Here is a 25,063-nt window from a genome sequence, read left to right on the forward strand (position 1 = left end):
ACAGCATTAATGCAACAGTGATCAAGATCACAGATACGGAGCAGCTGCCACTCCAACTGCTGGTGATATGTATTCGAAGGACAAGACAAAGATGGGCAGACAGGAGATGGACAAAGGGGGATAGTCAGGAGCACCCAAGGTTGCAGTAGATATGTGAACACTAAGGTGGCTCAGGAAAGGTTTGTGCTGGTAAAAAATGAGTCTTGAAGAGAGGAAGGAATTGGCTGAACAAATAAAGAAAACTCTTTCTGCTGGGAGTTGAAGAAACGGCTTGATTAGCACCGATGAAAGCCAGGAAGTAGGACTGGGAGCTAGAGAAAATTGGGACCAATTGCAGATCCAGAAAAAAAGTATTTTCTTTCAGAGCAGCAGTATGCAAGAATCCCTAGTTTCCTCCATTAACCCACTAGATCCACTGCCAGCTGCTTCTAAGAAGGCATCAGCAGTTGACTGAAGAGCCATGAACTCTTCCTTGGACCTTTCCCAGTTCATATTTGTTGGGGGGTGAGCATCATGCTTTCACAACTGGGATCAAAATAGGAGCTGTGTCTACTAGTCAATGAAGCCTTGCCGCTTCTAGGACTTCCTCAACCCAATAAAAGTAACTAGCAGCCCTGATCTCTAGCTACCTGCACCCATGGCTGTAAGAGCCATTCTCTCCTCTTGCACCAAGCCAAGAGCAGAGCACGGCAGAGGACCTCACCACCCCTTTTCCAAACCACTAGACCCTATGACTTCCTTCTCAAAGTTGGGCACAGATCCGTTTCCCTGCAGAGAACACGAAGACCTGCCACTGGTCACATCAGCTCCTACCTTCTTGATGTTGTACATGCGAACAAGGACCCCCTTGCCCCTCTCATTGAGGATGGTCAGCTTCTCCGCAAACTTGTGCTGATACACGGAGGGAAGAGACATCTCCCTGTTGAATTCTCAGTGCCCTCTCAGTCTTCACTTGAAGCAAAACCTCAAAACTAGAGGCGCAATACAGTGCCGTGATCTCTTCAAGGGGGAAATTTAAAGGGGGGGGCAAGAGATCTGGGTGCCATGCAGTGGCCACACCCAGCAACACAAGCTGCAGAGGGCCTGCGTTGCTGCCTTCGCACTGGGGCCGGCAGCTGCACACAAGCTTGTCTCCTGACACTTCCCCCTTGAGAAGCGATGAACGCTGTTTCCCTTTTGGGGCTGAGACTTCCTGTGGCTGGAGCGCTTAAGAAGCACAGCAGCTCTGTTGCAAAGCAGATCTGCAGATCATGCTAGTTTTGTTCTGTGGAAGCAGACCTCTTACTGCTAGACAGTTAACTCTGCTGCTTCTGCCAAACCACACCTATTGTAAAATTAAAACTACCCTATTTTCTCCTGGTGCCTTTTTCAAGCTGGACAGCGAATAAAATTATGGAGGTGAAGCTTGTTAACGGAGAAATCTGAGGGCTCCCTTGGACAAAAAACAAGGACCCCAGCCAGGAATACCAGAGCAAAACAGCAGCAAGTAGGCTTGGTCTTTATTGAAGACTGTCGCGACGGGACTCCCACCTGCCACCAGGTGGAACAAGATGGAAGCCCAGAACAAAAGAAGACCCCAACTTTTATTAGTTGCTAATCCCCCAAACTACACCCCTAAAACTACACAACTGCATCACTGATACATCACAAAAAGGAGGGGTTGCGGGAGGAGTTTGTGGAGGTAACCTGAGCATCTTGTCACCTGGCTGGTTCCTCCTTTCCCCCTCCCCATGAGTACTTTCCAGAGGACAAAGGGAGGTGGCAGTTTTCTGCCCCAGAGGGAAGAGCTGATCATTGTCCTTGAATCCACTCCCATATGCAAGTTCTTTGTGTCCTTGATGGTCTTCTGTCTAGGACCATCAAGCTTGGCATGCCAACCAGGCAGGGCTCCTGCGTACATGTTGGTACGCTCAAGGGATTATGGTGGCCGTGCTGGCTCAAACCATCCCCTTTTGATAGTCCTTCCTTCATGGAGCAAAATAAAAGTGAAACGGTGTAGATCGGATGTACGGGTGATTTTCTATGAATTTATAACAGAAACATCGTGTATGTCATGTGTGAGTGTTGAGTTTGTACAAACTAAATGATTGGGGTGGGTTCCTGCAACAAGCTGCTGAAATTCTGTCCATTGAGTAGCTGTTAAATACCACCAGACAAAAAAACAGAACAGCAATTACCCTGCTCTTACACACACACACACACACACACACACACACACACACACACCACCTTTTTGGGAAGTAGTTAAGGGCACTCACTATGAGAGTTACACCATTTTACGTTTAGATGTATTCCACCTTTCCTCCATGGGTGGCGCTGTGGGTAAAACCTCAGTGCCTAGGACTTGCTGATCGTAAGGTCGGCGGTTCGAATCCCCGCAGCGGGGTGAGCTCCCGTCGTTCGGTCCCAGCGCCTGCCAACCTAGCAGTTCGAAAGCACCCCTAAGTGCAAGTAGATAAATAGGTACCGCTTTATAGCGGGAAGGTAAACGGTGTTTCCGTGTGCGGCTCTGGCTCGCCAGAGCAGCGATGTCACGCTGGCCACGTGACCCGGAAGTGTCTTCGGACGGCGCCGGCTCCCGGCCTCTTAAGTGAGATGAGCGCACAACCCTAGAGTCGGTCACGACTGGCCTGTACGGGCAGGGGTACCTTTACCTTTACCTTTCCTCCAAGGCACTCAAGGGTGGGCAGTTGTTGCTATTATTTACCGTATTGGCCCGAATATAAGCCACACCCAAATATAAGCCACACCTTTAAAATTCAAGTGGGGGGGGGGGAATAAACTAGCCAGGAGAACCATGTGCACCACCTTGAGCTCCTTGGTGGTATATAAATGTAAAAATAAATTAATGAATTCCGTTACACCACACACACTAGTCAAACAGGAAACAATAAAAGATTGCCTTTTATCACCCGGTCACAAACATTAGCTAACGGGTTCCATCTGGCATTTCAAACCAGGGTGAATAAAAATCAATGATTTTGTAAAAATAATTTTAAAAAATAGATTTTTTAAAATTTAAATCGGATTTTAAAAAAATAAAATAAAATGCTTTTGGAGGAAAAATCTTTCTAAAGATAGTTTTCTATTTAAGTTACCAGTAAGTGTGAAGCAGTAAAAATGAAAGTGCAAACCTTGTCAGCGGAATACTCCGCAAGTCTTGGGATCTTTGTGTAACGATTGTGCAAGTCAGTTGCATGTCTGTGCAACTCGGACTTGAGGCAAGTGCTGAAGGCTCTTCAGGGCTGGCAACCTCTTCCCAATCCCACCGGGTCCCAACAACTGCACTGACACTTAACTGTACAGAATAGGCACCTGAATGTAGAAGCAAATCCAAAGGGTGGTGGAGGAGGAGGAATTAGTAAGAGGGATCAGTAAGGCCTTGGCGAGACCTTGAAGTGCTTGCCAATCAACTAGTTCACTGGTTCCGGGCCCTTCTTCCCAGGGCTCGCCTGACATTCTCCAAACAATAAAGTCTCTACCTGGAACTTAAGAGTCCTGACGTTCTCTGCTCCAGTCCTCGGTTCCCCTTTTCCAGCTTTCCACCAGCCTGTTTCTCCTCAGCCTGCTCTTTCTGCAAGCCTCTTCCAGCCCAGGCCTACCAACTGTATCTCTCCCCCCCCCCCCCGCCCCTCCAGAAAAAGTACAGCAGAAAAGCTGTCCAGATATACAGTAATACCTCTGCAAACGTCCGCCTTGTCTAGCGTCCATTCCAGCAAATGTCCACAGCAAACCCAGGTTACTTCCGGGTTTGCAGCTCACACATGCACAAACACGCTAAATTGCGCTTTGCGCATGTGCAGACACACAAGCCGCTCCATGCACGTGCACAGACACAGCGCTTTGCCCTGCGTCCTTTTTGGCTAGCGGCCGGGGCTCCGGAACAGATCCTGGCTGCAAAACAAGGTACGACTGTAAACAGTTAACTTATTAAGCCTCGCACTAATGTATTTCTAATGGTGAAACCAAATCAGTAATTTTTGATATAACTGTAAAAACTACTCTGAAAATTTATTATTCCAAAAATGAAACCTTATACCAGCAAGAATGAGTCTTTCTGTAAAAAAAAAAAAAAATTAAATCAAGTCTTACTGACTAGTGATTTAAATAGATTTTATTTAAATCAAATCCACTGTTTCAAACGGCAAATAACATGGTAACTGTTGGGGAAGGAGGAAAGAACTCATATTTCTGCTATCAAGCATGGTGGTTTATTTTCTGAGGAAATATACCATATTTTCCCATGTATAACACGCCCCCATGTGACTTTGTGGGACTCAAATTTTAAAATTTAAGAAAAGGGGGGGCCTCCAAAGTTGTTCAGCTTTTTTAGGGGAGAAATGCCAAAAAAAATGCTCCCACGACAGACCAACAATGCCACTTGCACACATCGACAAGGCAAACTATCCTCTGTCCCCTCCCCAACAAAAGTAGCAAATCACCCACCAAATTGCCGCAAGGACAGCAAATCAACACCAGCCCCTGCCACAGCCACAGCTACCAATAACAATCTCTGACTCACAGCAGCAACCAATCCCATGTTCCCACAATGCACTACCCATGTATGATGACCCCAAATTTTGAACATGATTTTTGAATTAAAAGAATAGTCTTACACATGGAAAAGTACAGAAGTCTTCTATCTGACTAATGTGCCAGTTCCCACCAACTGGCAAGGCACGGCTGCCCAAGGTTGTAGCTTGGAATGGCAAGTATGCAGATCAGTGTGCATAAACTACTGCTCTCTCTTAATGAGAGGAGAGGGCCAAGGCCATGCGAATTCCCTTCCCTCCTGACAAGACTTGCCTTTAGAGAAAGAGTGAAATCTATCAGGTATCTATGGCTTTAATAGGCACCTTAGTAACAATGATGTCACAAAGTTCTTCAGAAAGCCACCATCCCATTGGCTGGATTTACAGTTAAACAGCAGGGTAAATTGAAACCTGAGTGACTTTGGATTCAGCAGCTGTTGAAGCCAGCTTCTTTGATTTGGCCAGCCCCACTTATCTCAAAGCCCGCCAGCTGCAGACAAGGCAAGTGCTTCCATTTATTATCAGATAATGGACTGGGGTGTAGAAAAGGCTATCAACAAATGTGAGTCGAAAGTAAGGTGCTCTTAATTTGTGTTTGCGGAGGTAAGCTGAAAGATTTGGTATTTATCTATCTTCTATCCGGGAACCCAAAGTGCTGTGCATGTGCTTCCTATGGTATATCCTCTCTTACCTAGGGAATGACTTGACGCAGCACTGCTTAGCTTTCAAACTGCACCTTGGGACACTGTATGTGGTAAGGCTTTCTGGTTGTGTTTAATTTTGTATAATTTTAATTGTGGGAGATTATCCTGGGACTGTGAGGGGACCTGATGGGGTGAATCAATTGAGATTCAAGGACATGACTAACATGGGCCTTCAGTGGGTCTAACCTTAATTTGGAGACAACCCCGTGAGTTTAAAATATTCATATAGAGAAGAAAAGTAATTCATTACTATGGTTAGTGTTTAACCAGAGATGATGGCAGGATGTTTGATAGTGCGGAGAGGATTGCTAGCATTATTATTTCTGCTGTTGAGTTGGGGGATTCCAATACTGAAGGAGCCAGGCAAGTTTCTAGGCGAGTTAAGGGGCCCAAAGTACCATTTTGAAGCTGGTTAGTAGCTCCTTATTTGTACAAGTTCAAAATGGAGCACAATCAGAAAACTTAACAAGGAACCAAGAGTTTATAAGCCTCTAATCCGAAAAACAGAAGTTAATGCTACCCCCTGGGAGTGAGAACTTTTTTTTAGCCCCCAGGCCAGATTCCTTTGGGCTGCATTCCAGGGGTGGGTGGCCAAAGGCAAAAAAGCAGGTACAGCGTTAAAGGTTACTTTTCTCTCTGTCTAGTAAACTAGTTTATTCACACTTGCACGCCTCTCTCTACCCTCCATGCAGCAAGCAAGAAGCATTCAGACTTCCAAGGGCACATTCCAGCCAGGAACAAGCACTAAAGGAGGCCACAAGCAGGGCTGGGTGTGGGTGTGGGATGTGTGGGTGGGTGTCACACACATCTGTGAACATTTTACAAAAGAAAAAAAGAGTTTTATCAGAGAGCATTGTTAATCTTGAAGTGATCAATCTGCCAAAGATATAATATGTGGTAGGTCAAAGCTGGGATTCAGGAGCACACAACTACCACTCAAAAAAATCTGAACTAGTCTGTAAAATCTTCGGTTTGTGGTTAAACCATGGGGCCAGCATGTTTTTAGCTGCTTGGTTGAACAAATTAAAAAGCTGAATAATTAATGTGACTATTGCACAGGAACATTACAATTAATGTATGTTTACTCAGAAATCACATTGCATTCAGCAGACTGTACTCCCAGGTTAAGTGTCAATAGGATTGCAGTTTGCAGAACCCTGAAATATTTTGTAGCATTTATTAAGCCACTTTGGGGCACTAGTGCTGGAAAGCCAGGATTAATATTTACTGAAGAAACATCCCACAAAAGTCATTGGGGTAAAGGCTCTGAATATTTGATGTGCTTCTTGCCGTGATGCATCTGAGGAAGTCGGCTGTAGTCCATGGAAGTTACGCCATAATAAATTGGTTAGTCTTTAAGGTGCCACAGAACTCCTTATTTTGTTTTGTTGTTTTGCTGTAAGGGTACTCCTGGCAGTCCTTGCCTCAGTGACTTCAAAAGATCTTGGCTGCCTTCTGAAGTAGGCTTTCTAGTAGTCTGGGAGGGGAATTCTCATCAGGATTTCTCTGCCACTATTGCTTGAGAATGTTTCCTGCTGAGCAGAATTGTCCTGCCCTGTGGGATGCCCAGACTGTGTTTTCAGAGTAACTTATAAATCCTCCTTGTCCAAGGACAAGTAATTAGCAAATACTTTGTTATCTGGAGATTGCTGCCCTAACTGTGTGATCTCAACACATAGCAACAATAGCTGACTTTTGCTACTGAAAGTAATGCTGGGACCTCCTGTCACATTAGTATAACTCCAACAGGCCTTATATAGTCATTCTCATTCATTCTCTCTCTCTCTCTCTCTCTCTCTCTCTCTCTCTCTCTCTCTCACACACACACACACACACACACACACACGAACGCACGAACGCATACACTTTATTTTTAGCTACTGCATTGTAGTCCCTCCATAGACAGTGAGGCAGCACACATTCTTCTCCCCCACAACCCCCTGCAGTAATCCTGTGAGAGTAGGTACGCTGAGTGTGTTGGTGCCAGGTTGGGGGGGGGGGCTCTTGGGTACAACTCCCTCCCATAGCCTGTCTACCTCCTTGCTGAAAAGCATAAAGAGGAAGCCCATATCACCAGGATGGTGAAAGCCAAAGCAGACTGTGAGCAGCTCCAAAGTAATTTCTTCCAGCTAGGTGAATGGGAAATAAAATGGCAGAAGATGTTGCGTGTCACTTACCACGATGTCACTTTACTCTTTAAAAGGCAACCCCAAATTTCCTTCTAACAGCAATGACACAGACCTTAGAACAAGGGGTCATCATTGAGCTATCAACAGTGTGTACTGCAATGGCAAAAGCAAAATCCATGCTTTGTAAGGGGGAGTATTGGGGAAAGTATTGAAAATAAATCTGACGGGACTGTAATGCCTACTATGCTAAAATATGATAATTATTATTGTATTGCTCTGTACTGTGAGGTTGGTGCATTCCCGAAAGGGCACAACACAGCTGGGGAAAATGCCAGAAAGGGGCCAATCAAAATGATAGTGCAGATGCTTATGGGGAAAGGCTATATTGTTTGAAGATACTTTCTTTAGAAAATAGGACATATAGTGGAGGCTTGAGTTATGAATGGTTGGCAAACTTATTCCCTTGCATCACACTAGAAGTTGCCCAATTAAACTGGCATAAATATAGGAGTGACAAAGGTATTTTTCACAACACATAATGAATAAGGATATCATTGCCAAATGTGATGGTTTTATAAATGGGACTAGACAAACAGAAGTGTACCTAGGGTCCCTTGTGCCCTTGGTAAAGAGCTGTATCAATACCGCCCCCCCAAAAAAACTTTACTGTATGCCTTTGTGCTGTGGTGCAAGGATGGGAATCTGCTTCTGCGTTTGATCTCCCCATGATAGCAGTGGCATGTTGCCATATATGTCATACACTCCATAGTGATAGGTGAATTTTGTGGGTCCCCCCCAGCCTGTGCCCCTAGCGGAAGCCAGTTTATCCACCCACTAGGTACACCTCTGTACATTCTTACAGAGGACTAGTGGGTCAACAGCATTGGCATCAATATAAATGTAATCTCCAAATCTTTTAAACAATGATTCCTCCGAAAACTTTGAGGGGAAGGGGCAGCTAAGAATGGAGGGCTGTTTGCCTTCATATCCTGGCGGTTGATTTTGAATCTGGCTATCAACTGCTAGAAATGGGATGCTAATAATAATAATAATAATAATAATTTTATTTATACCCCATCCATCTGGTATAAATGGCCTAGACTAGGTTGACATGTGGTTTGATAACCAGGGCTCTTGTGCTCTAAACTAATGTCTGAAATAAGTTCAGAAGCAGCACTTCTGAGCAAATGAGCTATCTCAGCAGAGGGTCAGATTCTTAGGCTTCAGACCATGTGTCTCTCTTGTATTGTTTTGCCCTGATGCTTTGTAACATCTCATTCTTAAACACTGCTAGGAGCACAGTACGCAGCCAGTCCTATCTTAATTCCATGGATCCTGAACGGCTTGTACAATGCCCTTATGATAAGAACCACCAGATCAGAGCCTGCAGGTTACCTTACCACTTGGTGAAATGCAGAAAGGTAAGGGGGGGGGAAGAGTATTGGTTGGGTACCACAAATAACTTCTCTTCTTAAAATGGCCTTGCACATCTTGGATTTGTAGGAAATGGCTGAAGTGTGTTAATTCACCACAGAAGAATGAGCTACCCTGGCTCCTATGGGTGAAAGCAAGCAGAAATCTAATTACACTTTGTGCATTGGCTCCGTTTTCAAAAGCAGAGTACTGTATTTTTCGCCCTATAGGACGCACTTTTCCCCCCCTCCAAAAATGAAGGGGAAATGTGTGTGCGTCCTATGGGGCAAATGCAGGCTTTCGCTGAAGCCTGGAGAGCGAGAGGGGTCAGTGCGCATCAACCCCTTTTGCTCTCCAGGCTTCAGGAAGCTATCCACAAGCCTTGGGAGCCCGGCGGGAGTTCCTGCCAGGCTCCCTAGGCTTACGGATAGCAGCCTGCATCCCGAAGCCTGGGGTGCGCGGAGCAGCGCGCCCCGGGCTTTGGGCAGATATCCGCAAGCCTGGGGAGCTTGCGGATAGCAGCATGTTCTGGGGGCTGGGGTCGGGGGAAGCTCGGGCTTCCCCCGCCCCAGCCCCGTGCCTGGGGGGGGGGGGAATAATTTTTTTTCTTTATTTCCCACCCACCCAAAACTTGGTGCGCCCTATGGGCCAGTACGTCCTATAGGGCGAAAAATGCGGTAAGTTAGCTCTGATCTGAGGTTATGTGACATGTTGAACATCCAAACAGATGTAAACAACTTCAAACAAAATTGCACAATGAGAGTCTCCTGTTTGGTACACATGTTCTTCTATTGGAAGGACTCTTAGAATCATAGAATCATAGAATCATAGAATCATAGAGTTGGAAGAGACCACAAGGGCCATCGAGTCCAACCCCCTGCCAAGCAGGAAACACCATCAGAGCACTCCTGACATATGGTTGTCAAGCCTCTGCTTAAAGACCTCCAAAGAAGGAGACTCCACCACACTCCTTGGCAGCAAATTCCACTGTCGAACAGCTCTTACTGTCAGGAAGTTCTTCCTAATGTTTAGGTGGAATCTTCTTTCTTGTAGTTTGGATCCATTGCTCCGTGTCCGCTTCTCTGGAGCAGCAGAAAACAGCCTTTCTCCCTCCTCTATGTGACATCCTTTTATATATTTGTACATGGCTATCATATCACCCCGTAACCTCCTCTTCTCCAGGCTAAACATGCCCAGCTCCCTTAGCCGTTCCTCATAAGGCATCGTTTCCAGGCCTTTGACCATTTTGGTTGCCCTCCTCTGGACACGTTCGAGTTTGTCAGTGTCCTTCTTGAACTGTGGTGCCCAGAACTGGACACAGTACTCCAGGTGAGGTCTGACCAGAGCAGAATACAGTGGCACTATTACTTCCCTTGATCTAGATGCTATACTCCTATTGATGAGGCCCAGAATTGCATTGGCTTTTTTAGCTGCCGCGTCACATTGTTGGCTCATGTCAAGTTTGTGGTCAACCAAGACTCCTAGATCCTTTTCACATGTACTGCTCTCAAGCCAGGTGTCCCCCATCTTGTATTTGTGCCTCTCATTTTTTTTGCCCAAGTGCAATACTTTACATTTCTCCCTGTTAAAATTCATCTTGTTTGTTTTGGCCCAGTTCTCTAATGTGTCAAGGTCGTTTTGAAGTGTGATCCTGTCCTCTGGGGTGTTAGTCACCCCTCCCAGTTTGGTGTCATCTGCAAATTTGATCAGGATGCCCTTGAGTCCATCATCCAAGTCGTTGATAAAGATGTTGAATAAGATCGGGCCCAAGACAGAACCCTGTGGCACCCCACTAGTCACTCTTCTCCAGGATGAAGAGGAACCATTGATGAACACCCTTTGGGTTCGGTCAGTCAGCCAGTTACAAATCCACTGAGTGGTAGCATAGTCAAGACCGCATTTTACCAGCTTCTTTACAAGAATATCATGGGGCACCTTGTCAAATGCCTTGCTGAAATCAAGGTAGACTACATCCACTGCGTTCCCTTCATCTACCAGGCTTGTAATTCTGTCAAAAAACGAGATCAGGTTAGTCTGACATGACTTATTTTTCAGAAATCCATGCTGACTATTGGTGATCACAGCATTCCTTTCTAGGTGCTCACAGACTGTTTGCTTAATGATCTGCTCCAGAATCTTCCCTGGTATTGATGTCAGACTGACTGGGCGGTAATTATTTGGGTCCTCTCTTTTCCCCTTTTTGAAAATAGGGACAACATTTGCCCTCCTCCAGTCTGCCGGGACTTCGCCTGTTCTCCAGGAATTCTCAAAGATGACTGCCAGTGGTTCTGAAATCACATCTGCCAGTTCTTTTAATACCCTTGGATGCAGTTCATCTGGCCCTGGAGACTTGAATACATCTAGACTAGCCAAGTATTCTTGTACTATCTCCTTAGTTATTCTGGGTTGTGTTTCCTCTGCTGAATCATTTGCTCCAAATTCTTCAGGTCGGGCATTGTTTTCTTTATCGGAGAAGACTGAGGCAAAGAAAGCATTGAGGAGTTCAGCCCTTTCTGTGTCCCCTGTTTGCATTTCACCATCTTCCCCTCTGAGTGACCCCACGGTTTCTTTGTTCTTCCTTTTGCTACGAACATACCCATAAAAGCCTTTTTTGTTGCTTTTAACCTCTCTAGCAAGCCTGAGTTCATTTTGTGCTTTAGCTTTTCTGACTTTGTGTCTACACGTGCTGGCTATTTGTTTGAATTCCTCTTTGGTGGTTTCCCCCCTTTTCCATTTTTTGTACACATCCTTTTTTAATCTTAACTCAGTTAAAAGTTCTTTAGATAGCCACCCTGGCTTCTTTAGGCACCTTCCATGTTTCCGTCTCATTGGTATTGCCTGAAGTTGTGCTTTTACTATCTCCCTCTTAACAAACTCCCAGCCATCTTGAACTCCCTTTCCTTTTAGTATTACTGTCCATGGGATCTCACCCAGCACTTCCCTAAGCTTTATGAAGTCGGCTTTCTTAAAGTCGAGAAATTGAGTCCTAGTATGCTTGGCTGCTCCTTTCCGCTGTATAGTAAACTTCAGAAGAGCATGATCACTCGCGCCTAATGATCCTTCCACTTCTACCCCACTAACCAGGTCATCAACATTGGTTAGGACCAGATCTAAAATGGCTGTTCCTCTTGTTGCTTCTCCCACTTTCTGGACAATGAAGTTGTCTGCAAGGGCAGTGAGGAATCTGTTTGACCTTATGCTCTTGGCTGAGTTTGACATCCAACAAATATCCGGGTAATTGAAGTCCCCCATTACTACTATCTCCCTTCCTTTTGCATGCTTGGCCATCTGTTCCAGGAAGGCATCATCTATGTCCTCCGTTTGGCTTGGGGATCTATAGTAAACTCCCACAATGAGGTCACTGTTATTCTTCTCTCCCTTAATTTTCACCCAAATGCTCTCACTTTGGCTTTGAGGTTCTAAATCTTGGATCTCTTCACAGGTATACACATCCCTGACATATAATGCCACTCCTCCTCCTTTCTTGTCTGGTCTGTTTCTTTGAAATAGATTGTATCCCTCCATTATTACATTCCAATCGTGGGATTTATCCCACCAGGTTTCAGTGATTCCTATTATGTCATATTTAGTTTGCTGTACCAGGAGCTCAAGCTCATCTTGTTTATTTCCCATGCTTTGCGCATTAGTGTACAGACATTGAAGTCCATTAATCATTCCCCCGTGTCTCTTATTTAAGGATTTTTTCCTCCCAACACTAGGTCTACATGCTCTTTGCTCCATTCGGTCTATGACATTTGGATGATCATCTTCATCAATTGATAGACTCCTACCTTCAGGAGCACTGTCTCCCTCCCCCACATTAGTCAGTTTAAAGCCCTCCTGATGAGGTTTCTGAGATTTTTTGCAAAAACATTCCTCCCAACCGTTGTGAGGTGCAGCCCATCGCTTGCCAGAAGTCCATCTTCAAGAAACTGCATTCCGTGATCTAAGAATCCAAACCGTTCCTGTTTACACCATTTGCGAAGCCAGTTGTTCACTTCCACTATTTTTCCCTCTCTCCCTGGGCCACGTCGTTCAACTGGGAGGACAGATGAGATGACAATTTGTGCATTTAATTGCTTCAATTTCCTGCCCAGAGCCTCGTAATCTCTTTTGATCTTCTGGAGGCTATTGCTTGCAGTGTCATTGGTTCCCACGTGAACCAAGAGGAAGGGGTATTTGTCAGTGGGTTTTATGATTCCTTGCAGTCGTTCAGTTACATCTTGGATCTTAGCCCCAGGGAGACAGCACACTTCCCGAGACATCTTGTCAGGCCCACAGATCACTGCTTCTGTTCCCCTCAGTAGGGAATCCCCTATCACCACCACACGCCTCCTCTTAGGTCTGGTCGGGGTTCTTCTGTGAGCTGTCCGTTCCAAGGTCGCCTGGACATTCCCTGAGGACTGCCTTTGCTGCTCGTCTTCATATACCTGATCGACTGTAATGAGGGAGAGGTCCTCAAATGGAGTCTGCTCTTCGTCTTCCATGGTAGGGGAAAGGACCTCAAAGCGATTGCGTATTTCTAAACAATCAGAGTGAACCCTGGGCCTCCTACTTCTTTGAGTCACGTTTCTCCATATATCTGGCTCCTGTGTTGGTGAACTAGCCACCTTCTCAGGGGAGTCCCCTGTCTCTTCCTTGGTGGAGACGGTGTGCTCTGTTGCTTCCAAGAAGAGTTCCAGGTCTCTAATTCTTTGGAGCGTAGCTACACGTTCCTCCAGTTGCTGGACTTTGTCTTTTAAGAGGGCAATCAACATGCAATTGCTGCAGGTAAAGCTGCCTGCAACCTTTGGCAAGATGGCAAACATTGCGCAGGAACCACAGGCGACTGCAGCTGTTCCCTCACCCTCCATCTTGAGAACGTGTTGTTGGGGGTGACTACAGTGGTCCTCTATCATAAAAAGTGTGGAGACAGGACAAATAAATCCCCCCCAAAAAACCTAGGTCTCCCCCAACAAATGTTTGAGACTAGCTCCCCTAAATCTAAAATATGGATCAAACTGACCTTTGCCCAGAGAGAGCAGCTAAACAGCCACAAGAAACTCTTAATTTTAACAATTTTGTTTTTGTGACCTTGCAGTGAGATATTGTGTGGTTTTTAATTCTGATAACATGCCCCGTGATAGCATCTTGGTATCACACCTATATCAGTGTGACCACCAGAGTTGCACAGCACCAGCAGAGTAGTCTAGCAAAGCTTCAGTCTTCTCCCTTTCGAGCGGTCAGCCTTTCCAGAGTCAACAGTGAAGGAAACTCCTTGACCACAACACAGTTCAGTGTTATGCGTTTTATTGCTTGAAGACACAAGGCAATTCAAACACACTATATACATAAAGTTAAGAGATGCTCGTGCATCATAAACTATGCTATAGTAAGTTGGTCTTAGAAATTAAACTGAAGAGATTCAAATATACAAAGAGGTCCACATTTGAGGAGAGGTGCACCACTGCCTTTTGCTGCTGAATGCAGCCTTGGCTTTATAGCTGGCAATGCACAGACACACATTCTTTGGAGAAAGGGAGATGGAGGAGTCCTGCCAAAGGCCTGTGGCCTTGAACTGTTTCCAGAGGCCCACCACAGCTGGCATCCTAACTCTGAACAGAAATCAGACATGGGGGAAGACACAAACCAAGCAGTTAGTGCTATTCTGCACATATTTGCAAATTACACCAGCACTCCATTAATCCTCTCCAAAGTAAAGTCAATCCAGATTTAGGTATTCTAGCCCTCTAGAGAAAAGCAGTCCTAAAAATAAAAAAGGAACTATTCTTCACAAAGTCCACAATGGTTTTTCTGGGGTGGGGGCTTACTAACTGGCACATCTGTTCATAGTGAAATGACTTGTCCAAGTGGGATGTGGAGTAAAGAATCATTAACTTAACTGTTGTTGTTTTTTTCAAATATACACCCTTCATTTAATCCAGGAGTGGGGAACCTGTGACCCTCTAGATGTTGCTGGACTCCAACTCCCACCATTCCTGCACATTGACCAGTGGCTGGGGCTGATGGGGGTTGAAGTCCTGGCACATCTGGACAGCCACATGTTCTTCACCCCTCTGTCTCCTCTCTGTGAATAGGACTGACCAGGTAGCGAGGTCTTCTAGGAAAGCCATGGTGGATCCAGTGAAGAATGCTGTGTTCAATTATTCTACTATTCTCTAGAGAGGAAGAGAATCTATAATCATCCCATATGAAGCCAACATGGATTAAGTGGGCTTGTTATCATAGTAGAGAACATCCCCTTTCATTCTTGAGTTCTGGGTGGGTTTGATGGAGGCCTAGCTCTGCACTGTTAACTTCTGACTTTTTCCCAGAACAACCAGAAGATCGCCAGAGAGCTCGCAACATGCCCCTACAACGCCCGTCACAGAGTTCCAAAGCAGGAGTTAAAATTGCACATTGCAACTTGTGAGAACAAAGTTTCTCCAGAGGTCTTGGAGGGTAAGAGAATTGCTCCTGTCTGCTCTAAAACCCAGTCGAGCATGCTGTGTGTATAATATTGATGCTGCTGGTGTAAGAAAACTTAATAGCTTGCTATCTGTAGCAAAGCTCTGGGCACTCTAGGCTTGGAGATACATGCTCTGATAGCACTGCATACTGAGCATTCAGCTGGTTGTAAAAGCTGGGCTGAAAGAAGTAATGAATGGATTATACTGAGCAGGGTGGGTGTAACAAGCAGCATTCAGGTGGGGGGAGTGACTTGGCTGAGTGCCAGTCCATTTTCTTGAAGTGTGTGATGTAATGGAAGATGGGATTAAAATTCAAAACTAACTTGATTGAAGTACTTACTGGTCAAACAAGTGAAGGGAGAAGTGCTGTAAGGTAAGGATCTAGGCATTATGTCACAAACTATAAAACAGGAGGCTACAATCTATAATACATGAAGTAAAGGCAGGCCCGTAGAACTACATTACAAAATTGAAAAAGAATGAATATTGAAGGATGTCTGTGTTTCAGTTCATGTAGCATTTTTGAAAGTGCAAATTGGGTAGATTTGCCTTGAAATTCAAACTGAATTGAATTTATCACCGTTCCCTAGCCGGAAGGAGCAGCCTTTATGAATGTGGGGAACAGGTATGTTCCAGCTTAAAACTCTAGTATACAATGTATACCTTCTACTAAAAATGGTTGGTTATGCTTGATAGCCTAAAATAAAACTTCATATATGAAAACTGGGATATTTTGGTGGTGATAGCTATACACACAAACCACTGGTATAGCCATAACTCGCTGTAGCCCTGTTCATGCATTCAAAAGAGCCGGTGAGGGTTTAACTTGGAGAGGGGCACCAGGCATCTTTACCCCAGGCTTGGGCCCTAGGTTATGGGTGCCCAGTGTGCATGACGTCCAGTGCCACTGGAAGCCAGGTTACAAAGCCTCTGAGATGCTGTTTGAGGCCTTGCGTGGCCTCGGAAGTTGCATCAGGGGCCCTGAAGTATGGGTGCTAAGCACCCACAACGAAAAATTTGTGGGTGCTCAGGCACCCAGAGTGCCCTATAGTTGGCAACCCTGACCCCCCAGGTATGCTCACTCCACCCCTGGCCTCCCCATGTTTAAGCAGGAAAGTCTGAAAAGATGCACCTGATGTGAACACACAAACACAATATCAAAGCATGGAGCAGCCATCTCTGAAACTAGAACTAACTTCCAAAACCAAGATGCCTTAACTTTTTTCTTTTCTTAATACTTTGACAGTCACTTCAAGCCGAGGTGATCCAAAGAACAGAATCAAAGAGGTGACAGCCTGGCAGTGCCCCCCTCCAGAAGAAGACTGGGAGGCTGGTGAGTTGTTGTTGTTTTTCTTCCACTTGTGCAAAAACACACTTTCCGGGTTGCACCACCGGGTTGCCCCAACCTTCTAACATGCTTAACCTGGAGGCACCAGCTTGGCACTTTTGTAAGGAACTGGGCCTCTTTGGCAGAATTATCATTAACGAAGAAGCCCTGCTGAATCAGACAAAGTGTCTAGCATCCTATTTCAAACAGCAGCCTTCTAGATGCTGCCGGAAATGATGACAATGGCACCTCATCCAGTGTCTGTCCCATGTTCTGCCTCAGAACGTGAAAGTTTACCAGAGGAAGAAATTGCAAAGTTCATTGTCCTGGTCAGATTGTTCCGAATTATTCTAGTGACCTGCTGCTGAGGAGGCAGAATGCATAGCTTCTTGTAACTTTTATTAAAGCATCGGAGCAGTTTATTACATAAGGGCAATACTATAACAAGACGGCCCCTGGTCCTTGGGCTTGCAATCAAAATGACACACGTTATAAGGAAATACATGTGGACTCCAGAGGAAAACAAATAATATAATCTCAGGCTTAAATTTTTACCGTATAGCATAAAGGTAAAGGGACCCCTGACCGTTAGGTCCAGTCACGGATGACTCTGGGGTTGTGGCACTCATCTCACTTTACTGGCCGAGGGAGCCGGCATACAACTTCCGGGTCATATGGCCAGCATGAATAAGCCACTTCTGGCGAACTAGAGCAGCGCACGGAAACACATCGTAATTATTAAATGACCAGCTGGAATCAAAATGGTTATTGGAAAGAGGGTCTCAACAGGGCTGGTCTCCCCAAAGAGCTTAATAGGAGTAGCCCTGTTTCCAATGTCTGCTCTGGTACAGCCTAAGAACTGAAGTCTAATTTTGTTTTCTTCTGTCCTCCCCATTACCTTGTTAATCACAGTGTAGTACCTGCAAAAATGTAGCTGATTTATAAATAGAATAATGCTGTAGTAAGGGCAAATGAGGGTGTTACAACCATTTGCAGTCCCAGAGCAAATCTGTAACTTTTCTTCAAGGAAACAATTCATACGGGTATTCCAAAGAACATCAGGAAAACCCCACTGCTCTGAAGTGTCACTTGATCCAATTTAGACTCTCCTGAAAGCCCATCCAATCTGGAGTCTGAGTACCCCTGTAATATGCGAGTGACTATGGCAAGGGGGATGAAGTGCCCCGTTATGAGAACTCTGCCTAATGATTTTGTTACTCTCTCCTAAGATGCTGCTGAATGTCCTGCTCCTCCTTTTGTTTTTGGCACCAGGTAAGACTACATAGGTTCCTTTGTAGCCTCATGAAAATCTAATTGTATTCAGAGCCTGGCTAGCAAACACCATGGATACAAATGCCAATGGAGCAAAAATGCCAACAAAGAGGATACAGTGGTGCCCCGCAAGACGAATGCCTCGCAAGACGAAAAACCCGCTAGACGAAAGGGTTTTCCGTTTTTGAGTTGCTTCACAAGACAAATTTCCCTATGGGCTTGCTTCACAAGATGAAAACGTCTTGCGAGTCTTGCGATTTTTTTCGCTCCCCCCCCTTTTTCTAAGCTGCTAAGCCGCTAATAGCCTTTTAGCCGCTAAACCGCTAAGCCTTTAATAGCCGCTAATAGCGCTAATCCACTAAGCCGCTAATAGGGTTGCTTCGCAAGACGAAAAAACCGCTAGACGAAGAGACTCGCGGAACGGATTATTTTCGTCTTGCGAGGCACCACTGTATCCCCCTCTAACCTCTGGAGGCACTTCTTAAGACACATTCACTTCCAAGAGTAAATAATCACCACTCACTTTTGCTATTAATAAAATAGGAATCTACTCAAGTAACTTTGCTGTTGTGCCTATTTCCCACTTGGCAGCATAGGGAAAGTCAATGTAGCAACCATCGTATGTTCTTAGACAGGCTTCCTCATCCTCGGCCTTCCAGATGTTTTGAGACTACAATTCCCATCATCCCTGACCACTGGTCCTGTTAGCTAGGGATCATGGGAGTTGTAGGCCAAAAACATCTGGAGGGCTGAGGTTGAGGAAGCCTGTTAGACTTCAACTCCCGTTGGTCCCAGCCAACATAACCAAAGGTCAGGGGTGATGTGAGTTCTAGTACTACAACAATTTGGAGGACACCACATTGGCTACATCTGCTTTAACATATAGGTGGGCTGATGTTACTTTTTACACACTGTCAGGCTGTAGTACAAACCTAAAAAACATTTTTTTACTGGAAATTTATCAGTTCAGCTCTCAAATATATTTCATCAGTGGCTTTGCTCTCTGACAGAACTGGCTTTTGTGACTATATTTAACACTTATCTTGCCTCTCCATACGCTGAAGAGGACTTGTTATTTTAAGATGAAGAGGACTCATTCTTTTAAAATAAATGACTAAGGACACTATACACATAACCCATGGAAAGGTTTAAATGGTTAGCTGGGGAACTTTGACAGCGTTAGTTACTGAACACAGACTCGTAAACAGATGTGCAACTTTAGACACATAAACATAGGATTTCACCTACAGAGAACAGCAGCAATCAGTATGTTTTTACCCCTTTCCAGCTCTGCAACTAGAGGTGCTTCTATAGTAATCCCTGTCTATGGAACTGCTGCCTTTTGTTTACTTTTTTGAACAGAGGATCCACTTCACCAATTGTACAGCGGTACATCTAGATGCGAACAGGATCCGTTCCAGAGCCTCGTTCGCATCTAGAAGCAAACTTAACCCGTGTACGTGCGTTTGCACGTGCCACGTTTCGGCGCTTATGCACATGCACATGACATCATTTTGAGCGTCTGCACATGCGCAAGTGGCGAAACCCGGAAGCAACGCGCTCTGTTACTTCCGGGTTGCCACGGAGCGCAACTCAAACGCGCTCATCCCGAAGCACGTTCAACCCAAGGTATGACTGTAGTTGCATTCCAGTGTTCTTTTGTTGTCCCCTGCATGGTTCCTCCATCTCTCAAACCTGATTCGTGGTCACTTTTTATGGTAGTTGGATTAGCTAGTGTTGCAATGTGGACGGGTAAAGTTCTATTAAGGCTTTCCCAGTCCACAGTGCCTTTATCTGAAAGCTGCTGCTTTGTAAGTTCTGGCCATTTCATTGCTTCCTCCTCCCACATCCTGGAGGATTACAGGTAGAATGCTTCTCAGTACCCCAAATGTCAATTCCTGTTTATGCAGGAGGAGTGTAAGACTTTTTTATGCAAGGGAAATAAATAATGCCCCAGCTCTTATCCTGCTCACCCCAAATTCTAACCCCCTGCTTGCAGGAGGTGTCAGAATCTAGGAATTGTGTGCCACTAACCCTGGGGGTGATTGCAGAAATAGAACTTTGGATCTATTTTGAGAGACTTGGATTTATGAGAATGCTGAGACTCCTAACCCTCCCCCTCCCAATGAGCTGGCAAATTTACAGCACCTGCTTATCTAGTTCACACCATTGTCCAAGGCCAGTCTAAAACTCCAGCAGTTAAAGTAACATTGTTCAGCTGTGCCTTCATAAGACTCTCCACTAGGGCTGGGCGAGATCTGGTTTTCAACATCATGATATATCACCAGCTAAATATCCCGATATCTCACAATATATATTTGCGGCAACAGAGGGCCTTGCTGTGCCTCCCCGCAGTGGCAGAGGGTCCTGCCGTACCTCCTCACAGCAGCCGAGGGCCTTGCCGAGGCTCCCTGCAGTGGTGGAGGGCCTTAAAATGTAAGGAAGTAGTAGATTTAATAAAAATATTAAATAAACTTCCATATAATAAATTTAATATTTTAATATTTAAAAGTCCCACTGAGTTCAACTAAACTTACTTCTACTTTCCTGGGAGCAAGCCTCATTGAATTCAGTAGGGCTTGCTTGTGAGTAGAAATACATTTGCTTGCACTGCTTACTGAAAAACACCCTCTCCCATCATCTCACATAGCACCCAACCTCCCATTTCAGCATAAAGCAGCCTGCTAAATCTTCTCCCCTCCACCCTCCCCCAGAAGGGCCCCATCCCACCAATCTCTCCCTTTTTATCAAAGGGAGGGAGGGCAAGCAGGCAAAAGGATAGTTTCCTTTAAATAATAAAAAAGCCTTCCCTTTTAATATGGAGGAAAGAGAGCCAGTGCGGTGTAGTGGGGTAGTCTCGTAATCTGGGGAACCGGGTTTGCGTCTCCGCTCCTCCACATGCAGCTCCTGGGTGACCTTGGGCCAGTCACACTTCTCTGAAGTCTCTCAGCCCCACTCACCTCACAGAGTGTTTGTTGTGGGGGAGGAAGGGAAAGGAGAATGTTAGCTGCTTTGAGACTCCTTCGGGTAGTGATAAAGCAGGATATCAAATCCAAACTCCTCTTCTTCATTTAAGGGGAACCAACAACATAAACACCACCAGAAAACTCTTCCCCCTCTTTTTTCACTGGTGGGGGTGAGTGTGAGGAAAGAAAGAAGTGCTTTCCTTTAGTTCTGTGGGAGGTCCCTCCTGGATTGTCGCAGGCTTTGCATAATTAGCTGAGCTCTAAATGGAAAGATACCCTGAAAACGAAAGAGGTCACTGCTTTGTGTGAGGGTTTATCCTCAAACAGAACTTTGGTTCCCTGCATATTGCCTTGTTGAAACACTTATCACAATGTTATTTCAATACCAGTATAGCGATTTATCACACAGCCCTACTCTCCACCCCCTCTTACCATCACCCAACCAGAATTTTTTTTCTGGGGGGACGCAGGGGGATGCATACCCCTAAACATTTTAGTAATCTTTGTACTTTTGTTCATTTACTGTATTTATTTTTCCCGATTTGAACTACAAAATGGTGATTTTCTTGAGTCAAAATGAGAGTACCCCTAAACATCTTTTTTTAGAAGAAGAAACTCCTACGTGGCTTCCTGCTTTCGTTTGCTTGTCTGATATTTGGAGTTGGACTCCTTAGCTGTTTCTTGGGGGGGGGGTATGGTGGTAAAGTATTAAGATTAGGTAAGGCAGATTTATTCTTTTATGATGCCTGCATTATGGGGTGAGTATTTGGCGGGATTTGCCTTGATCTGAATGTAGTGCCTGAGCCACTTGGAATACCATGTAATATGGGGATTAACAGAGGATCCTGGTGGTGAAGAATGAATTCTTGGCTCCAACCCTGGAATCTCCTGATAATTGGGGTTTATTGATTGGTCTTCCCCCAAGCCACCCTAAACCTGGGTGGTCATGGCAGCTTTGGGGGGGGGGGGAGGAAGTGGTGGTGGAAGAGAACTGATCTGGGAAACCAGGGGGGAGGGGAGCTTGTTGCAGCAGGAGGTGGAGACACCCTGCTTCATCTCTGCCTCTTGGCCTCGCTCCTCTCCCGCTTCTGGACTTCTCTCTGCCACAGACTCTCCCTGCTCACTAAAGCCTGTTACCTCTTCAGCTTCCGACCCCACCACCTCCCAGTCTTCTTCACCTGACCACTCATTGTCCCACCACCAAAGCCCTGGGCTCTGAGCCTTCCTCCCTTAGGGGGTTCCCCAGCTGGTCCCTCACACCATTCCTCTGAGTCCAACCAGTCCATGACAGATCCAGGATGGAGTTTACTGTCCCTCCATGACCATCAAATAGGAAAATCTGATTACCAGGGAGGAAACAATTAGCATTCCCAACAGAGCTGTGTCAACCTTTTTTCTTGCTGCCACTGCAGAAATATTTGCAGGGGCAGGGGCTGATCTGGTATCCAGACCAAGTGTTAGCCACCCTTGCCTTGAGCTAGGTATACCTGTTTGGTCAGCTAAATAAAGAAAAGTCCTCTTTGAAGGCTGCAGGATTTGTTTATAATGGGTATGTCCTTTCATTTTCTTTTTCTTTAATATAGCTACTCTGGTGAGAGGAGCTAGAAATTCACATCTTCCTTTTTCCTTTTTTGAACTGTAAGTATTTTTTTAAGTACAGTAGAAAACAAGTAAAACTTTGAGGAACTCATCTTCTGGAGTGTTAAACCTGTTCAATTTGGAGAGTGAGAACAGTTGATTAGCCCTTGCTGTGCCTGGATGAGAAATCCTTGTATTAATATCTTGCTCTTATGGGACCCTTCTCACTTCCAACTTCATCAAACTTGGCACAACTGATGCTACATGGATTCGAGAATGTATTTGGGTACTATAACCAGCTTACTTGTGAGATCGTCGTATCCCATATGTGCCTAATCAACTGCTTTGATCTGCAGTTTTTTGTTTAGATAAGCCTACCTAGCTAGGTGGAATGTTTGCAAGGTGCTTTGATCTGTTTTTAGCTTATCACTGATTTTAATTATTGTTTGAATGTTTTAAAGAGCTGTTAACTGCTTTTAATGATGTGACTTTATTCCTGTTGTGAACCATTTTGAGGTGCTTACAATTACATTTTATGAAATATTTTTTTTTGTCCTTCTCTCCAGAGGCTCTCCTATATTTTATCAGCTCTGGAAATCTACTGCAAAGGTTTGGGGACCATCCTAATCTACTCTGTCAGGCTACCAATGGCAAAAAAATACTCAAAATGTCACTGCAAGATCACCACAGGGATTCTCCAGAAGGAGCAACAGAATACATACCTTTTTAAAACGCAGAAATGCTTTTAAAAATACTTTTCCAATAAAATTTCTAGAAATCCAGTTGCCTGCAATTTTCCCCTTATTCTTTTCTTCCAAGTGGCTAAGCATGCAAGTATGGTCCTTTTATCCTCACAATGGCTCCATGATATTTGGAGTGACTGGCCCTAGGCCATCTAGTGAGCTTCATAAATGCATGAGATTTGAACTTTTCTCACTGGTCCTAAGTTCAACACTCTAACCCAGGGGTCAGCAAACTTTTTCAGCAGGGGGCCGGTCCACTGTCCCTCAGACCTTGTGGGGGGCAGGACTAAATTGGGGGGGGGCATTAACAAATTCCTATGCCCCACAAATAACCCAGAGATGCATTTTAAACAAAGGGACACCTTCTATTCATGTAAAAACATGCTGAATCCCAGACCGTTCGCGGGCCAAATTTACAAGGTGATTGGGCTGGATCTGGCCCCCAGGGCCTTAGTTTGCCTACCCATGCTCTAACCAATATACCACATTATTCTGGCACTCCCTTACTTAGGTAAAGGTAAAGGGACCCCTCACCATTAGGTCCAGTTGTGACCGACTCTGGGGTTGCCGCGCTCATCTTGCTTTACTGGCCGAGGGAGCCGGCGTACAGCTGGTCATGTGCCCAGCATGACTAAGCCGCTTCTGGCGAACCAGAGCAGCGCACGGAAATGCCAGTTACCTTCCCGCCGGAGCGGTACCTATTTAGCTACTTGCACTTTGACGTGCTTTCGAACTGCTAGGTTGGCAGGAGCAGGGATCGAGCAACGGGAGCTCACCCCATCGTGGGGATTCGAACCGCGACCTTCTGATCACTCACTTTCCAATAGAGGTCTATGTATTTCACAAAGTGGAATGAATTCTCAAAGTGGTAATCCCCAACAGCAGGAAGCAGTATGAGAATGACCTAAAACAGGCATGTCCAACAAGTAGGGTGTGATCTACGATCCAGTATAAAAACTGGCAGTGATCTATCACCCAGGGATGGGTGTAGGGTGGGCGAGTGCACACCACCAGCTGCTCCCAATGGGTGCAGGGATGGGTACAGGGTGGGCAGGTGGGCGCTGGCTGCTTCCCCTGAAGGGGCAGGGATGGGTGCAGGGTGGGCAGGCGATGCCGATCCTGCCTCCCTCCTCAAACCAGCTGGGCTGCAGAGCTCTTTTCGTGCTTTGGAGCTGCTGTCTTTCTGCTTATTGAGGAGCGTGCTGTGCTCGGGGCGCCTTGGGCCCGCCATCGACCAAGAGCAACCCCCTGATCGACTGATCAATCAGGATCGACGACATGTCTTACCTAAAAGATTTGCAAGAATTGCTTGAGGCAGGCTAGAGAACTCCTGCCTTTTTCATTAAGTGCAATCAAGAGTAAGCCAAGACACATTTTAGAGATCTGTGATAGTTTGCAGTGACCTAGTACCTCTAAATACTTGGTATCTAGAAAGAGTCGGACTGTCATGACAAGCTGGGTATGGGCCAAAGGAAAGACATACATGGGGCAAGCAGCCCTGGAATATACAATGGATTGGATTCAGCTATGTAGTTGCACTAGCAGGAACCAGCACCGAACCTGCTAGCTTAATGAGACTTGCTTTCCAAATCATTTCTGGGGGTGCGGATAAGGGGAAAGGGGGGATCATTTTGTCAGGCAAGCAAAAATGCTTGTGCTAATGGAAAATTTGTGTTAGTGCAACACTGAATTCCTACCAATATGTTTCTGTTAATCTAATCCAGCCATGATGGGTGATTGCAGAGGAAAAGCTTGGGTCTGTATAACTAACCTTTTTCATAACACAGAAACACTGAGGTGCTAACCACAAGAGAATAAGGAAGACATCTGTCCGGATAATGTAGCTGATGATGAAGCTGTAACAAAGTTGGGAGGTGGTATCTGATTCGAGACAAGTGGAACTTGTAAGGGCACCAATTTGTGCTGTCCCTTAGAAAAACAGAGGAAACA

General features: G+C 45.4%; 2 protein-coding genes across 10 annotated transcripts in view; one reads left to right on the top strand and one right to left on the bottom strand.

The window, feature by feature from the left end:
- NCKAP1L (NCK associated protein 1 like) overlaps positions 1 to 25,063 on the bottom strand; it is a 103,404-nt gene that overhangs the window by 62,259 nt on the left and 16,082 nt on the right. Inside the window, exon 1 of one of the 7 annotated variants that reach the window (XM_077923744.1) lies at positions 3,680 to 3,704. The exons of 5 other annotated variants lie outside the window; for them this stretch is intronic. Coding sequence is in view for 1 of the 2 variants with exons in the window: in XM_028721220.2 (XP_028577053.2) it covers positions 814 to 915 (102 nt within the window). In the remaining variant the exon portion in view is untranslated. Of the gene's footprint in view, positions 1 to 813; positions 1,131 to 3,679; positions 3,705 to 25,063 lie in introns of those variants that run through there. One more of the 7 variants, XM_028721220.2, reaches the window with a different exon arrangement.
- On the top strand, positions 4,856 to 23,152 carry LOC114592907 (gametocyte-specific factor 1-like). Of its 3 annotated transcripts, none has more exons than XM_028721233.2 (7): positions 4,856 to 5,033; positions 8,660 to 8,786; positions 15,093 to 15,219; positions 16,474 to 16,560; positions 17,784 to 17,826; positions 22,376 to 22,430; positions 22,937 to 23,152. In XM_028721233.2, the coding sequence occupies exons 2-6, from the start codon at positions 8,694 to 8,696 to the stop codon at positions 22,395 to 22,397; spliced, it is 372 nt and encodes a 123-aa protein (XP_028577066.1). In that variant the 5' UTR covers positions 4,856 to 5,033; positions 8,660 to 8,693; the 3' UTR covers positions 22,398 to 22,430; positions 22,937 to 23,152. The 3 variants fall into 3 exon arrangements, with proteins under 3 accessions (XP_028577066.1, XP_028577068.1, XP_028577064.1); XM_028721235.2 differs by having other exon boundaries at positions 5,016 to 5,135; XM_028721231.2 differs by lacking the exon at positions 4,856 to 5,033 and adding an exon at positions 5,181 to 5,286.

The sequence above is a fragment of the Podarcis muralis genome, chromosome 2 (genome assembly GCF_964188315.1).
Source record: "Podarcis muralis chromosome 2, rPodMur119.hap1.1, whole genome shotgun sequence".
NCBI lineage: Eukaryota > Metazoa > Chordata > Lepidosauria > Squamata > Lacertidae > Podarcis > Podarcis muralis.

Excerpts from the sequence above, each read along its gene's own strand:
- LOC114592907 (XM_028721231.2), top strand. Across the intron at positions 15,220-16,473 it reads TTCTCCAGAGGTCTTGGAGG|TCACTTCAAGCCGAGGTGAT; the intron begins GTAAGAGAATTG and ends ATACTTTGACAG. Across the intron at positions 17,827-22,375 it reads CCTTTTGTTTTTGGCACCAG|CTACTCTGGTGAGAGGAGCT; the intron begins GTAAGACTACAT and ends TCTTTAATATAG.